At 44.1% G+C, this 17782-nt stretch overlaps 1 protein-coding gene across 1 annotated transcript in view; it reads left to right on the top strand.

Moving 5' to 3' along the window:
- LOC138799978 (ovostatin-like) overlaps positions 1 to 12683 on the top strand; it is a 34205-nt gene extending 21522 nt beyond the window's left edge. The window contains exons 24-36 of the mRNA XM_069981786.1: positions 196 to 372; positions 757 to 838; positions 3154 to 3313; positions 3439 to 3513; positions 3777 to 3939; positions 4390 to 4610; positions 4900 to 5115; positions 5436 to 5560; positions 7287 to 7377; positions 7453 to 7515; positions 8044 to 8146; positions 9131 to 9188; positions 12615 to 12683. Coding sequence (XP_069837887.1) covers positions 196 to 372; positions 757 to 838; positions 3154 to 3313; positions 3439 to 3513; positions 3777 to 3939; positions 4390 to 4610; positions 4900 to 5115; positions 5436 to 5560; positions 7287 to 7377; positions 7453 to 7515; positions 8044 to 8146; positions 9131 to 9177 — 1523 coding nt within the window. The 3' untranslated portion in view covers positions 9178 to 9188; positions 12615 to 12683. The remainder of the gene's footprint in view (positions 1 to 195; positions 373 to 756; positions 839 to 3153; positions 3314 to 3438; positions 3514 to 3776; positions 3940 to 4389; positions 4611 to 4899; positions 5116 to 5435; positions 5561 to 7286; positions 7378 to 7452; positions 7516 to 8043; positions 8147 to 9130; positions 9189 to 12614) is intronic.
- Positions 12684 to 17782: the final 5099 nt, after the last annotated feature.

The raw sequence follows: 17782 nt of genomic DNA, 5'->3' as shown, positions 1-17782 counted from the left end.
AAATCCTGCTTTCTTCCAGAAAAGGTGACTCTAGTCGTCAGTGCGATTGCTCCACACATTGTAATGAAACTCAAGCACAGAGTTGTAAAACCCCACACAACCTAAACGCAAAAGTGGCCATTTCTTTTTATATGCATATCCCATTTTAAATGCTTTTGATGTCCCTTCCCTGATTTTTACTTTAATTTTTTCCAGGGGACATTTTGGGTCGTGCATTGGTCAACCCGGAGTCTCTGATTGCGGATGTCACAGGATGTGGGGAACAGAATCTCGCCACCTTGATGCCAATACCTCTGGTCGTTGACTACCTGAATAAAACTGGTCGCCTGACGGATGACATTAAATTTTTAGCTGTAGAGTTTATGGGGAATGGTAAACTATCTGTCCTACAGTACATTTCTGATATACCCAGTTGTCTACTTGTGGTAACCCGGGGTTGCTAGATGGAATATTTAAGGCCAAGTGTTGCAGCACTTGTCACAGTAGCCAGGAGTGGTATATGCTTACCCCTGGATGAACCAACACAATCTTTTAAATAGAATAGGTATAGGAGTGAGGGGAAACTCTGAGTCCAGCAGGTAACTGTAGTGTAAACCTAAAGGACCATCTTAAAGAGACAGTACAGCTTGATACTTTCGGCCCTGTAGGTCTTTGTGAGACCCAGCATATGCCCTATGGCTATGTGTGTACTTGTGTTTGGAATGTGATTTTGATTGGTTCAGCAGAAAAGATTTTGAAAGTGTCCTTTTATTCTAGGTTACAGGAGACAGCTCCGATACAGAAATTCCGATGGCAGTTTCAGCGCTTTTGGATCAGGGTGGTCAAGTGGAAGCTCATGGTAGGAATCAAACTGGAGATTTTTCCTCTTGGTAGAGCAAGCTAAAATGTAATTGTGCCATTGAAGAATGCTATGAGTGAGTCAAGCCTCCTGAACTTAGATTCTTTCCAAACTTTGTAAGTAAAGATTTGTAGCAAACTTTTTGCAACGTTTGGGAAGATGGCGGCCACGCATCTAAGAAACTGTGTCCTGCTTCTCCGGTGTCGTCTTGTTGTTCTCTAGTGTCCATTATTGCGACCATTGAGTTAGCTGTTGGCGGAGAAGGACACCAGTGGAGCGTGGACCGGTATGTATGTTGAGAACTTTTAGAACCGTAGTAAAGGTAAAACGGTTAAACTCCTGCAATCATTTAGTGGGGTTTGGTGAACCTGTCTGACCAAACTTTCAAAGTTTGCTCATCTCTACACCTATGGGTAAATTCTAAATCTCCTAGAATCCATTTCTATGATAAAGATGAGCTATATCCTAATTAGTATACTCCCTAAGCATGTGCGCTAAATGCTGGTTTAGATCTGAAACACCCCCACCCCTCTGCAAAATCACTTACAGGCATGTCCTATTGTGCATGCCGTTCCGGCAGATGAATGTGCCAGTACATGACTTGGTTGACCTGGGCAAAGAAGCTGTGCCCGTGTCTCTTCTCTGGGGAAAACCCAGCTGTCAGTGATAGCTGAGCACTTGCCTGGAGCTTGGAGGTTAACCCTATGCAGTGAGGCACCGGTGATAGTTTTACTGCCGGGTCAGCTGGTACGGAGAACTGGTATCTGAGTGGTTGTAGGGGCACTTGTTATGGTAACCTGGAGTCCAACACTTGAAAAATGAACAGTTTACTGGCAAAACTTAGTTCAATACAGTCGTGCGCTGAGCAACAATACAGTTCAGTACAATACAGGACTTGAAGTTGCTCAGGTGGTTGAGGTAGTCCTACATGTACAATCCCTGGGCCTAGTTATCTGAGCTTAGCAGATTTCCAACACTCCCTGGCCGTTTTGCACTGCGCAGTGGATTACCTAGACTAGAAGTAACTTTTTTTTTTTTTACTTGAGTCAGTTCCGGTGATTCCTAGGTAACTGCCCTACAAGTTTTTAGAGGTTCCTGGTGTGTACAAGGTGATCCTTCTGTGGCTGCTCTCCACCTGTGTACCTTTTAGCACTACATAGTTGCTGTGGCTTGCATAGGGAGAATTTGTGTCTTGCTTGCTGGGGTTTCTGTCATGGACCCTGGCTTAACTTCTGAAGAAACCTGGTTCCTTGCTGCCTCTTCACAAACTGACTCTAGACTGAAGATTGATTCCTCCCACCAGGAGTTAACTCCTTCCAACAGGGGTCTAACCAAACCTTCCTGTGATTGGTGGCGCTGTCTGTGCAAAAGAGGATAGAGAATAGGACAAAACCTGGAGGGAAAGCACCTGTGAGTGGACCAAACATTACATGTGAAATAGTTAACCCTTTAGTTCATAAGATAAGTGTTTTCCCCACTAGGTTTCACTAAAAACACAACTGTAGTGGATACATCCAACCCCCCCCCCCCACCACCACCATCAGTGTGAACCTGAGGGAGTTAACCTTACCCAGGCCACTACACCTATAGGTGCTACCTATAGTGCTGGAAAGAGGGAGGATTCTGGAGTCTATTACATAAAAATTAAGTTCATGTACATACAAGAAAAGATGCTCCCGACATTGGCACAGCTTATTTCTTACTAGGATTGTATACGATAGGTGGAACGTTTTGTTCACAGAATGACCCTTCTTAGCCGGTTATCTTAAATATATAATAGCAATCAATGAAGTTATACATATGAAACGGATTACTTTTGCTGATGTTTGTAGGGTATTTGATTCATCTTCCACGTATATACAAATATGGCTAGTAATTGGCATGTTTAGAAAGTTTAGTATATATTAAGGACATTCATCTATATATTAACATGGAACAATGTATCGGTCAAACATGCTACCTGCACAAATTTCATGTTGACAAACCAGCAGACATAATATAACTAGATAGATGTTAGTAACTAGTAGATGATATACTCGTGAGAGTACGCAGGTAACTTTTCAGAGCCGAGACTACCCTCATACTTGTTGTTGTTCGGACTCGTAATGAATGAACACTCAGGCTGGACCAAAGTCAGGCTCAGAGTGACCGATCGTGAGACCGACACATAAAAACTTATAATTTTAAAAAAAAAAACCTTGACATGTCATAACAGTGACATGTACTATAGTTTTGAGTGAAGTTACACTCTAAATCCAGATCTTAACACGTCCCCTTATTACTTAAACATCTGGTTGATCTGTTTTTGTCTCCAGGTTGACTCTCCAAACAATGGCAACTTTTGAGCGCATTAAGCCATTCACTCTGGTAGAAGAAAAAGTACTGAACCAAGGCTTGGTGTATCTAGAAAGACTGAAAGATAAGACCACCGGGGGGTTCAAACCACAAGGGACTCTGTTTAACAATGCAATAAAGGTAAATATAATTTTACTTCCACCCCAGAAATGCAGAATCTCACTCCATACATTGTACAGCTCCATGACATCTGTATGTATTTCAGCCAAACTCTTTGCCAATGATACTTTTGTATCATGTTTCAGGGCGGTGCGGAAGATGACGTCAGCTTTACTGCAGCGATGGCGGCTTACCTGCTCCAGACCTCCTATGCAGCCACTGTAAGTCACTACATACACCTCTTTACATAGTACTCCTGTTGGCTTGTACTTGGGCATTGGGATCCAATGGGTTGCAGCATTGTAGTTCTAGCATGTGAATAGGATATATCAGATCTATTTTAAGGCTAGAATATGTCCTAGACAAAGGGAAAACTGACTTGTGGTCACCACCGAATACTTCCTTAATCGTGTGTGTGTGTGTCCATATAGCTGTATCACTTTTATCCTGATACTAAACTATATATTTTTTTTTTTTTCCTCAGCCCACACTGCTCCGTGAAGCCATGAGCTTCCTGGATGCTGCGTCTCGGAGAGACCAAAGTCTCTACAATATGGCTTTGCTGTTTTATGTCTTCCGGGTGGCTGGTAATGAAGAGAGGAGTGAAGCCATGTTTTCAAAGCTGAAAGAGCTGCAGATTGAGGAAGGTAATGCTGCCCACTGACATGGCCTGTAGATACTACACAATTGTAGCCAGGCTATTTCAGTTTACTATAGACCTGTGTTGAAATGCTCATACCCTTGTGGAGTGGTCTTTAGGTACCCCCTAGCATCCAAAACCTGGAGCAAATACCCTGCTAGTCCTCTCCATTATGTGCATACCCGGTAGTCCTCAATATTCATGAAGTGGATAACTCAACCCAAGTTGCTGATTTGCAGTTGTCTACCCATGATATGTATAGGCAGTGTGGGGGGAGAGCGGTGGCAAGAATCTGTTTCTCCTGCACATTAGGAGAACTGCTGAACACAATGATGTAAGTAAGACACCGATCTGTTCAGCATTTGTCACTAGTTTATGCTGCTCTCATTTAAGGCAGCATAAGATGGTTCATACCGAGTGCATAACAACTGATATAAGTGTTCCTAATATCTTACAGATGGTGCTGTTCACTGGGAGCGTCCCAACAAACCAAACAAGCCAACATCCTATGTATTCTCTTCACAAGCGGCATCTGCGGAGATAGAGATTACAGCCTATATATTACAGGGCTTAACCACAGGACCATCTGCACCCCTGACGGACATCAGCTACTTGTCCCAGATTGCTCTCTGGTTATCTCGGCAGCAGAATGCCTATGGATCGTACAGTTCTACAGCGGTAATACACTGGCTTGATGAGATCATTTAATGTGGTGTATATTGGGCTTATATGTAACTTTGGTGGCATCAGATTTTGGCACCATGCCTTTTTTACATGTTACAATTAGAACCACAATTAGAACCTCAACTTCACATATCCATCCATACTGTTTTTAGATCCAATGTTTTGTACTGAGTAGTTTCTTAAATCTTTATGGAGAGCAGACCTCTAATTTCTGCAAAAATATATGCTACAGGAAAACATGTAAGTCTGACTCTTGATGATCTCTTGCCATTGTCTTCCTCAGGACACTGTGGTGGCTCTACAAGCCTTGTGTAGTTATGGGGCCTTGGTATACCAAAAAGATGCCAGTAACACTGTTGAAGTTAATAATGGAGATACAGTCCTTAAGCAGTTTAACCTTGACCCTGAGAACAGGACCTTGTTGCAGACACACTCTCTCCCCAGCATACCTGGAAACCTCAGTATAATGGTCCATGGGAATGGCTGCGTCCTAGTGCAGGTAATGTGTGTGGATCTCTGTTGTAGACCACAGATGTTATAAGATGTCATAACCCTTGATTTTGTCCCAAAAAACTTTGTGAATTGGTACCTGCACCCTCTCGTCAATCATTTTGCAGGTATTGGATTGCGCATGTGCATAGGAGTTCGCATGCAATATTGCAGAGCTATGGATATCGCTGCATGTGGATAAAACTATACCCACATGCAGTGATCGCATGGTACCTGCCTCCTCATCTTAATGGCTCTTCTCATTCCAAGTTACAAATAAGCTCAAAGAAATGCCAGACTAATGTTTGCCCTCACTACGTCTTCCCACAGACTATTGTAAACGCCAATATTCCAGTAAATGCTGAAGATTCTGCTTTCCTTCTGGCCGTTGATATTCCTTCTGAGAGCTGTGTGAATGGTGTGGCCTACACCTTGCCTGTGACCATGAATGTCAGGTATGTAGCATCAAACCTTCCCGACCATATGACGTAAATGTATGCCATGGAAGCCTGTCACATAAGGACATATAGCTTACAATTACATCATACACTGGAGGGGCTCTGAAGCAAGCTCTTCTCCTGAGCTCGCTTCATAGGATAGGGATCGGACAGTTAGCAGCCAGTCCTCATCCTCTGTCATCCTCTGTCACTGTCCAATCTGGATCCCTGGAGTGACTGCGGGGGTCCTGATAGTTTTTCCCTGACCAGAGGTCTAATACTTCTGCACTCTGATCAGCAGTCTGGTCATGTGTGCAGAATCTAAAATGTAAGACTGACACAGCCCCTTCCGTAGTAAGTTTATAAATCGCCCCCTTTTTTTACAGTTCTCAAATAGACAAAATCATCTGTAATCATCTGTAATCTATAATCTAAACACCCTTAACTCATTAAACTAGTTTTAGATTACAGCTATGTAGCTGCTGTGCCCTACTTTAGCCACTAGGGGTCTCTCTCCCCCTGAGCACAGCTGCGGTTCACGTAGAAAGGTTTAGTCTGTCACTCTCCCTTCCGGAGTAGCTCGGTTTAGTATTGGTTTGGCCAGAGAAGAGAAGACCTAGTCTCCCAGTGTGAGAGACTACAGCAGTCGTGCACTGCTGACTCTAACCCAGGGTAACCGGAGTTACAGGAGTAACCTCTTGCCTATGCTGTGGATTCCTTACTTCAGGACAGTCACCCCCCTAAGAGAAAAAAGGGCTGATCTGCAGTAGAGCACAGATGCAAGTAAGCCATGCTCTACTATGTAGGACTGTTACTACTGGTTAGCTTTACCTAGAGGCAGAGCCCTGGGACTATGTACTACCTCGCAGGGTGGTCACCGATGCTGAGAGGCAGAAGGCGGTCAGATAACAAAGTACAAGGAGTTTCACACTTCACACGCGTTCCGGAAGAGTACAGGGCCTCCTATCAGGTCCCTATCTACTGCTAGAAAGTTTTCTATTTAATCTCAAGCTACTGTTAGTATGTATTGCACCAAAGCACAATTACATTGCTGTTTTACACTGAAGATATATATTTTCAAGTAAAGCTACAGCCTTGTTTAAGTGAGTGTCATCTGTTTCCACACCTTCACCTCACCATTGTTCTGCCTGTGTCTGGGGGTGCATATTACCACTCCTGGCCACAAAGACAAGTCACCCCAAAATACCAAAGCCCACCGACTGATTCAACGCCAGTATCCAGCGCCCCGGGCCACATCACTATGATGTTAGATGCAGCCATAGAGACCTTGATCCTGATCAACAAACACATACATAGATGACCAGATATATACTTGTATAACTCACCCTATGCTTTTCAGAGTGGGTAAATATTTTGTATAACTCACCCTATGCTTTTCAGAGTGGGTAAATATTTTAATCCACATCAAGGAATCTTGGCAATATGGCACCTACACAGCAGAGATTTCTGATGGAAGAATCTAATCCTTTGTCATCCTATCGGCATTGTTAGGGAGTGTCAGCCTGATATCACTAGTTATAGTAAAATACACTTGACGTCTTGTGGAAACTTCAGACCATTTTCCTGTTACATCACCGGTTTTATTAGTCCTAAAGACCAGTCTCCATTGGGTAAAGCTGTATCCTCTCCTGACTGACTCTGGGGGAAGGTGTCGCCTTGATATTTACCGTAAAGTGTCCTTTGCCCCAGCCTACCTCATCATCATCTCTTGTTTTCTTTGCAGTTATAATGGCCTCAGGAACGCGTCCAACATGGCTTTAATAGACCTGGCTCTGCCCTCTGGATACACAGTGGAATATCAGTCTCTAGTAGAGGTATCCTTATGGTTTACTATGCTTTGTATTTGCTCCTCAAGGAATATCTATTATATGGTTTGGCTTCTCTTACAGCTCAGAGGCAACGTGCCCAAAGTGGAGCAGAAGAACAATCACGTCATCATCTATCTCGAAAGTGTGAGTTGCCTTTCCTGTCCAGATACGTAATGTCAGACGGGTCAATCGGAGAATTCCTCCGTGGTCTGATATAATAATAATAAACCCCACTTTAGGACCGGTCACTTGTCAACAGGTTTCTTAAGGCTTCAGGAATGGATCTGATAAGGTGTCCTGTGTGTAACATACTTCTCAATCCATTGTCACTAACTTGGTTCTGCTAAATCTATAATATTGGATCATGTTGGTCTGATTGTGGAAATGGAGGATCACTTTTAATTTTTATTTTTGCCACAATTCTCTCTAGAAGCAGCGCCGCTTGAGCCTACAGGCTGTGTCTGGTATTGCAACATTCAAAGGCTAAGCTGCAATACCAGACATGGCCAATGAGAGGGGCACTGTTTTTCTCTAAACTATTAATTATGGACATACACCCCTGTGCATATCTGCTGTGTGTAGCAGTGTCTACTTGTCAGGGTCTTTGTACCTGATTGTAAGGCTGATCCCGGACTATACACTGGGCTGACACTTCTGTCTTTATGGTTGCAGGTCTCTAGAGATATCATCACCTTGAAGCTGACGCTACAGTTAACTTCAAGGGTGCAGAACTTACAACAAAAATATGTTTTAGTCTGGGATTACTATGAGAAAGGTAAGAAGCACTCACTAACAGACCTCAGCTGCTGCAGAACCGCTTTTTATACAGAATTTATTAAATGCTTAAATTCCTCTATGAAATTCCTACTCTAGAGCAGCTTTTCTTAGACCTCTGCTCTATAAAGTTTCTCTGTTCTTGCTTGAAATGGGGACATCTTACTGACAGGCAGAAAGTCTATTTTGTCATACAACAGACTTCAATCTGATTTATAAAAAAAAAAATAAAAAAAAAAATTCAATTTGCATTTGAGCTTCCTGTGACCACTTTCCTGCACATGGCTGCTTGCACTAAAGTGGTGGTCACTCAGAGGAAGTCACATGGTTTCTAGGCAACATCACTTAGAACAACCTAAATGTGAACAAAAGTGGCTGCACCTACTGTAGGTGTTAATGGTTGGTGATGGTGAAGCCCTAGGGGGAACTACAAGGTTTATCATAACTGCTGCCTGAGGTGTTGGTGAGGTGCACAGTAAAGGTCTCGAGGTGCAACAGTGACTTTACTTGAACCCAGCTGCCCGCCCAAGTGATTCATAAAGGAGGCTGCAGGTCACTTCTGGCACAGTCAGTGTCTGTATACCCCGCTGCTCGCCCCGGAGGATGACGGGAGTGCGCGCTCTGCCGGGAGAGGAGCTGCTGGGGCCAGCCGACAGGTGAGTTACTGGTTTATTTTTTTCCGGTGGGGCCACATATAATGCGGGACACTGGGTGCCGTTCCGGGACAGCACCCCGAAAACGGGACTGTCCCGCGGAATCGGTGGACAGTTGGGAGGTATGCTATTTACACATACCATTCTACCTCAGCTCTATAATAAACATTAGCCTTAGCCTTGAAACAACTCTTCAGTACACTCCAAGGACATGGACCCTTATCTTTCCTGATATCAGTGGATAGGCCAGATGCCCCCAAATACAGCAGGCATTGACTGACAAAATTTTTAGCTGGCTGTACACATTGGATTTATTTTTATTTTTTTTTCAGATGAGAATGGCATAGCGGTCTTCCACCACCCCTGCTCTAAGCGGTGATCACAATGGAGGTGAGACAGGGGTCGGCACAGATATTTGCACCAAGCCCAACGATATGGTATAGACAGAAAAAAGACTGTTGGAAAGTATTGTGCACTCAAGATACAAGAAATAACCATCTTTATTACAAAATCCATAGCGCCACAACCTGGTCATAATGAAGCCATGAACAGCCCCAGTAGATACAGGTGCGTCCCCGCGTTCAGTTAGTCCCCATAACTTCATCAGGAGTTAGTAAGGGGACGTAACGAAATACATGGGGTTTAGGTGACATCTCACAAAGATTGATTTGTTCAGCACTATATTGGTTTTGTGTACCTGGGCAATCCTCCGTGATTCGGTTACTGTTCCTTTGTTCTGTTTTTTTTTTTGTTTGTGTTTTTTTGCATGGTAAGTTTGTAGCAATTTTTGTGGGCATATATTACAGCCCTTCGTGGTTTTGTGATACCCCAAAGATTTTGGTGGTGCACCTGGATCTACTGGGCCCATTCATGGCTTCATTTTAAGTGTTTTTTAACCATGTTTTGGTGGTATTGATTTTATAACGAGATACAAGAACTAACTTGCATCTTTGAGTGCACAATACTTTGCGACAGTCACTATTTTTCTGTCTATACACTATGGAGGTGAGGTCATGTCATGAATTTTTAGGGGGGCCATCAATGTGATAAAATTAGTGTTGCTTTATAATATTGCAGTGTCCAGAACAGATGTGCCGCTGCTGTCTACCATCTATGGTCTGGGCTGAAGGTCGCATTCTGCACTCCACCACTAGATGTCTCACTATATATTGTATGCACAGCTGAAGGATGGTTTACTAAGGGTTAGCTGTGTATGACTAAAGTTGTGTATTTTTGTGTATGCCACTGCCTGTTAAAGCTGACTGACATCTAATCCTTGACTTGAGTACCTTACGAAGAGTTCCAATGCTAGCCATGCTGGCCTACTAACACCTGTGGTGAGGCTACTACAGACAAGGCTAGCCTTATTCAGTGAGGGGAACAATTAACATTGATTTTATGGCAAATTTAAAATATGTGACCAATGACATACGTGCACATTTGTTGGTCATTTGACTACTTGTATACACACGAAAAGGTTATCACTTGCATTTGAACAATATAATTTTTGGCACAAGAATCTTCGTATAATAAGGCCCAACTGGTAAAATCTGTCCTGAACTCTGAGTTTCAGTGCAGAGGAACTACAACTTTAACAGACTTGTCTGGTACCTGGGGAAGGCACATACCACTCAGGCCCCAGGACAAGAGCTGAAGAGGTACCTAAACGACCCTAGCTAACACAATCTTACTCACCAGGTACCACAGTATTCTGTTCAATGATCTAATTCTGATCTGTTAATATATAAAGATTTTTATTTTAATGGGTTACCCCTTGTACGCTCAGTGAGATCAATGGACTGAATGTAGTCTACCAGTGACTAGGCAATGGTAACTTCTGCTAACACCTCCCAAATAAACAACTGGCCAGGGGTGGATTCTGTAGTCTGACCCATGACCAGCTCCAATTTGGACATTCAGCTACTGCACCACTTGTGATGGCCAATGACACCGATTTTAACAGTAGACCTGCCTTATTACTGGAAAAATCATTGTCCCATGGGCCACTACATCAAGGCACTGTTTTATCTGTAGGCAGTAGCTGCGGTGAGGTGCGGGGATTGTTGGTTTGGGGGGGAAAATGACGCTGGGTCAGCTGTTACATTGGTGAGCTAGTTTACTTGGTCTAGGGTCACTTGGGCACTTGTCATGGTAGCCTTGAGTGTTATAGGACCCACCCCGAACATCTGGCGCCTCACCTGCACTGAAAAAGAATTAACCAAGGTGTCCAGAGTCCAATGCTTTAGGAAATAGAACAGTTTACCTAGGATACCCTTGTGTAATACAAAAGAATATTGGTGGCAACAATACAGTCCAGTACAATACAGTACTTACAACTTGTAAATACTCTAATGCAAAGCACCTTCTCACTATAAGCACCTGAGTAGTGAGTTGCCAGAGGGGCACTGCCCAAGGTAGAAGTTTACTCTGCTGGAACAGTAAAGGTGTGTAGAAGAGGAGAATACTCGTTATCACGGATGACTTCTAGTCTTGACCACCTTATGCCCCCTAGTTGCGAGCTACCCTAGGTGGGTAATACAAGCTCCAGGCCTTATCTGGGTTGAGCAGACTTCTGAGCCTTCCCAGGTGTCCTGCACTCGGCTGTATTTACCACTAGGCACCCGTGGTCCAGTGCCTAGGGCAGCACCAGAGAGTAGGGGGAAGGGAACAACTCTTCCCCCCCCCCCCCCCTCACCTCCTGTTCAGAGTTGCCAGTAAATCTGTCTTTTCGAGGGGGGTGGAGGTTTGGTGGTATTGGTCAGGTCTGTTATGACAGTGTTATCCATTCACAGTATGGTATTAGTAAGGTCTGGTATGGCTGTTATCCAGTCACAGTATGGTGGTATTGGTAAGGTCTGGTATGGCGGTGGTATTTTTCTGGTCTGGTGTGGCAGGTGTTATCCAGTCACAGTATGGCAGAATTGGTCAGGGGTGAAGATGGGGCTTCAGGTTGAGTGCCTAGGGCAGCATAAACTGTTAATACTGCCCTGACTGTGCAGTGGAATACATAGACTTTCCTTAGGAACTGACCCCAGTGGAACAAAGGTACTATTACTCTAAAAAGTGCAGTTACTTTCAGAGAGGTGATTCTCTCCCCTTGTGAAGAGCTATGAGCACTAGAACTGCTATGCAATCCTAAAAGATACTGTGACTTGCTAGCTGCTATGTCCCTGTTAAAAGGACCTGGCCAAAGCCAGGCCCTGGCTTGGCTTCTGCAGAGGCTCACTTTTTTTTTTTTTTTTTTTTTTTTTTTTTTTGCCTCAAACACTAAAACTAGACTGACTAACTCCTCCCACCAGGAACTAACTGCAGGGATCTATCTAATCCTGTATGTGGTAGGTGGTCTGTGTGTGAGCAGGAACAAGTGAAGTAGATGGGTGCAGATGCTTTCTCTAGCTTGTGAGTGGTCAAAAAAAGCCACACAACAGTTAACCCTTGGAAGACTTCAGCCGTGCATAAAATTAAACAGGAACATAGTGACACCTATTGTGTGTGGGGTGGTTGTGCGCTCGTTAAGAGTTGACACCTCATTCCACTTGTGTGAGCCCGAGAAAGTTACCTTACCCAGGTGCAACAGAACTTGGGGACCTGTTTCGGGTCACTACATAGCTGCAATGTGAGAACCTACCCTTGAGCTCCATTAAGCCACCTGCCCATGCTCTACTAAAAATATACAAATATAAAAATGGCAGTTTAACTTTGGAGTATTATGGTAGATTTACTGACCACATGGGCCCCACTAATCCTACTGTGAATCATGGTCTGTGTGTATTGGGTTATTCATATTAACTTTATTTTTTTTTTCTTTGCACACAGGATATGAAGGATCCTCACCTGCAAAAATGTCTTGCCTCCTACATTACTCCCATACTGATGGCCGCCATAATCTATACACATGTATGATAACAGATGCAATAAATTATTCAGTATTTAATCATTTGCTGTGTCGATTTTTCTTTCTTTGTCCTTCCTGTTGGTGACCATACAGACCTTATACTAACAGATCAGGGTTTGCAGTTGTACCCAGTCTACACTATTCCGAGAGCTGAATCAGGACTACTGATACAATAACAAAGATTTGTGCCGCTAATATGTTTAGATGGAGTAGACTGCCTAGATAGGATACAGCAGTAACTCAGCTGTAGCTGTGTAATACACAAGGTCTGTGCAGGTTTTAGCCCTTGTGTATTTGGCGCTTATACCAATCTACTGCAATATACTGTATGGCTGTGTTTCAGGGCAGCAGGAAAGGCTTCCCTGCTGCTATCTGTATACTGTGAAAAGTGCTGCTGCTCTTGGAACTTCTGAAAACTTGATCTCAGAGCAGCGTCAGGCAGCAGTAAGCACCCCTCTCTACAACTACAAGCACTGGATGGGGGGACGGCATAAGATGAACACAAGAACCTCTTTTCACCTGCTGCCACCATCACTAAAGCCGGGCTGGGTCGGTGACATTGCACGGTCACGTGATCAGCTTTCAGAGTAATAGAAGTCTGAATTCATAATTGAAGCTAATTAGGAAAATTTATGTTGCAGCAAAGCATGTTTGTTAGAAAAACACAATTTTATTTCGAATACCCCTTTAACCCTTTACAGATAAACCTTCAACTGTGCTTTACAATGGGAGAAAAATACAGACACCTAGTGACTAAAATGCAGTACTACTAAACTTCATCCACAGATATGTATTCAGTATTCTACTCCCAGTGTCCACCTTACATGTACACAGAACCAGCAGTGGCACATGGGTTTTGGAACTCTGCAAGAGGACAAACACTGTTCTATAGGGGGGGGGGAAAAGGATCCTTTGGATCCTATCTGCCCAGTTGTAGACTTCCTCAGCCCAGGAGAGGCCATTGCTAGTGTGAAAATGTTAGAGTAGGGTCCATGTCTCTGAGGACATCTTAACGTGGTGACATGGTACACTGTTAGATCAAATAGCTTGCTAAGATCCTCCTTTTTTTTTTTTTTTTTTTTTTTTTTAAATCTACAGCGCAGGTTTAATTATGTGTACACTGGGGGGAGTATATACAGTAAGATCTTGCACCTGTGGGTTACTGTTGTACATTTTATACCTTTATACTTTTCAATTTTTCTTTGTAAAAATCTTTATACATTTCAAGCATTTTGGGGTGGTAAGTTTTTTTTTTTTTTTTTTTTTTGTATACATGTACCATGTAATGTATGTGCAGTTCTGTGTTTTTTTTTTTTTAATAGAGAAATCGGAGAAACTTTTCATTGTGTGGCAGTAATGCATGGACTTTAGTGGTGCATTTACACAGATTCTTCTGATAAATTATTAAAGCTAAAGCCAGGAACAGACTATACACAGAGAACAGGCCATAAAGGAAAGACTGGGATTTCTCCTCTATTCAAATCCATCTCTGGCTTTGGCTTAAAATTTTTTGTCAAATCTGTGTAAACATACCATATTGTCCTCTGTTTCCCAATTGTACACTGTTTGTGGATCAGTCTCGTCCTCATACATTATGTGTGGATTCCTCTGCTGTGACCATAAACTATTCTAGAGCATCAGCCTAGATTTGGTGATGTTTCTACTTAGCCGGTGTAGACTGCAGCTAGAAGTGTAGGTCGGCCTAAACTGTGGAGCATTGTGGCCCAGTGTCACATTATAATCCACATCCGGTCCTGTACGGTCATGGCTCCTCACGCTGCACTCTCTCATGGAGCACACATAGTGGGTTACATACAGAATACATGGAAATTCTCGGCATGTCATACATGCTGCTCAGTTTATACCATAGCTGAGGAATAGACAGTGATAGACCGTCCCCATTGTCCTGACCTGTATGTATAATATCTATAGGAGCTTCTCCATTGTCCTGACCTGTATGTATAATATCTATAAAAGCTTCTCCATTGTCCTCACCTGTATTTATAATATCTATAGCAGCTTCTCCATTGTGATGACCTCATACTGAAATAAGTATTGCTTTTCTTTTTTATTTTTAACTTCACAAAAAAAAAATTTAAAACTTTAAATGAAAAAACTTTCAAAAAAATAATCCTGCACCTGCAATTTACTACCATTACAATCCCAACTCTGTCAATGTGAAGTCATGCCCCATAGACTTCCATTATGCTCCCCCCCCCCCCCCCCCCCCCCTCACACACACTATTAAAACCTGGTGACTGGAAATGCGTCTTAATGTGCCGGGGAAGCAAGTGCCGTCCTGTCAGCTCAGCATTTCCTCCATTCCCCTCTGTGCTTTTACATAGACAGATAGGGAGAAGTCGGAGGGGCCACCCATTGTCCAGGCAGCCTATTGAAGTCAGCTGCAGTCACTATTGTCCACCACATCTACAGGATTGAACTACAGAAAGCGGCACCAATGCAGCCTCTTTAGTTGTGGTGGGATTGTGAATGTGACTGACGGCTTCTGAGTCCACCTGATCCTCAGGATGTGCATTTACCTCCTGGAGGGGAGAGTGGTTTTATAAAAAATGGCGGCCCATTAAAGTCAGCGGTGACCTGCTGCTCCTATTACATGAACGTGATGCGGATAGTTTGCCTCCTGACCAATCACTTGTTGATTTCCTGATGCTCCCACTCGAAATGTCTCCACCAATCCATAGCTGTCACCCCAAAACTGCCTGAAGACAGAAAGCTCCAGAATAGGGAGTCCATCTACAATAAGACAAGAAGAGGGGGAGGAAGAAAAACATATTAGCAGGATAAACCACCATATTCCACAATACAAACAAATACAAAAAAGCTGCGGAGGGGATACAATACCTGGGGAAGGGTCAACAATACATTGGGGGGGGGTGTCATCATCCAAGTTTCCAAGGAAAGACGATCCACCCGAGTACTGTGTCTCAATCCACAAAATCCAGAAATCCACATCAGAGAATGTTTTCTTAACAAGTCATTTGTTGCTACTTAAATCATTAGTAATTTGGAAGCCTCGCTGCTATGTAAGGGCGGCCCTAGCTTACTGACCACTGACCTCGTTTCCTGATGTGCAACAAAATATTCTTCTGAGACCATAGACAGGATGAGCAGGGACCAACACACCCCAGGAGCCGTACACTGAGGTGACTGACACCCCAGGAGCTGTACACTGAGGAGACTGACACCCCAGGAGCTGTACACCGAGGAGACTGACACCCCAGGAGCTGTACACTGAGGTGACTGACACCCCAGGAGCTGTACACTGAGGAGACTGACACCCCAGGAGCTGTACACCGAGGAGACTGACACCCCAGGAGCTGTACACCGAGGAGACTGACACCCCAGGAGCTGTACACTGAGGAGACTGACACCCCAGGAGCTGTACACTGAGGAGACTGACACCCCAGGAGCTGTACACTGAGGAGACTGACACCCCAGGAGCTGTACACTGAGGAGACTGACACCCCAGGAGCTGTACACTGAGGTGACTGACACCCCAGGAGCTGTACACTGAGGAGACTGACACCCCAGGAGCTGTACACTGAGGAGACTGACACCCCAGGAGCTGTACACTGAGGAGACTGACACCCCAGGAGCCGTACACTGAGGAGACTGACCCCCCCAGGAGCCGTACACTGAGGAGACTGACACCCCAGGAGCCGTACACTGAGGAGACTGACACCCCAGGAGCCGTACACTGAGGAGACTGACACCCCAGGAGCCGTACACTGAGGAGACTGACACCCCAGGAGCCGTACACTGAGGAGACTGACACCCCAGGAGCCGTACACTGAGGAGACTGACACCCCAGGAGCCGTACACTGAGGAGACTGACACCCCAGGAGCCGTACACTGAGGAGACTGACACCCCAGGAGCCGTACACTGAGGAGACTGACACCCCAGGAGCTGTACACTGAGGAGACTGACACCCCAGGAGCTGTACACTGAGGTGACTGACACCCCAGGAGCTGTACACCGAGGAGACTGACCCCCCAGGAGCTGTACACTGAGGTGACTGACACCCCAGGAGCTGTACACCGAGGAGACTGACCCCCCAGGAGCTGTACACTGAGGAGACTGACACCCCAGGAGCTGTACACCGAGGAGACTGACACCCCAGGAGCTGTACACTGAGGAGACTGACACCCCAGGAGCCGTACACTGAGGAGACTGACACCCCAGGAGCTTTACACTGAGGAGACTGACACCCCAGGAGCCGTACACTGAGGAGACTGACACCCCAGGAGCCGTACACTGAGGAGACTGACACCCCAGGAGCTGTACACTGAGGAGACTGACACCACAATACAGCATAATAAGAATTACATTATAATACCGTACATGGAGACACCAGGTAAGACATATATATAGTTATGAACCGATAAACATGGCAGTATACTCTGCTTGAAAAATACTCATTGCAGTTGATACGTCTCGGCCATGCTTATGCTTTGCAATATAACAATTGATTACATTCTGGATGCTGTTGGACTTTTCTATGGTTGCCTTTACACAGAGAGATTTATCAGACAGATTTTTGAAGCCAAAGCCAGGATTTTTTTTTAAGAAGAGGAATAAACTCAGTCTTTCCTTTATGACCTGTTCTGTCTTTATAGTCGGTTCCTTTCTGGGCCATAATTATCAATATGGTGATAGTGACATTCTATCTCCCATCCCCATCATTATCTGCCAGTGGCCGGTTCTAGTTCCAGATGCTGCAGGACCCCGATCTTTTGTTATGTCGCTCCTGATATGTCAAAAGTTTCTTCATGACTAGAGCTCATCCACATCCTGCTGCATTGTACACATTTGTGTAGGGAATAAAATCTCATATTAAATTTGAGAAAAAATACATAGTAACAAAAATCCCATTCTGCAGAATTCTATGTTTTTGTAAAGACTGTAAAATTTAGGATTGTAACTGTGTATAATATATAGTGTATAATTATATATATTGTATATCAGGCTGGAATCACATTTAAAAAAAAAAAGCCATATTCTTGTTTTTTGTTTTTGGCTAATAACCTGCAGCCAGATGTTACTGGGCACCGAAAGGGAAATATGTTT

This window comes from Dendropsophus ebraccatus, chromosome 8 (genome assembly GCF_027789765.1).
Source record: "Dendropsophus ebraccatus isolate aDenEbr1 chromosome 8, aDenEbr1.pat, whole genome shotgun sequence".
NCBI lineage: Eukaryota > Metazoa > Chordata > Amphibia > Anura > Hylidae > Dendropsophus > Dendropsophus ebraccatus.
The sequence above is the reverse complement of the archived record's forward strand: the minus strand, read 5'-3'. Positions and strand labels throughout refer to the sequence as shown.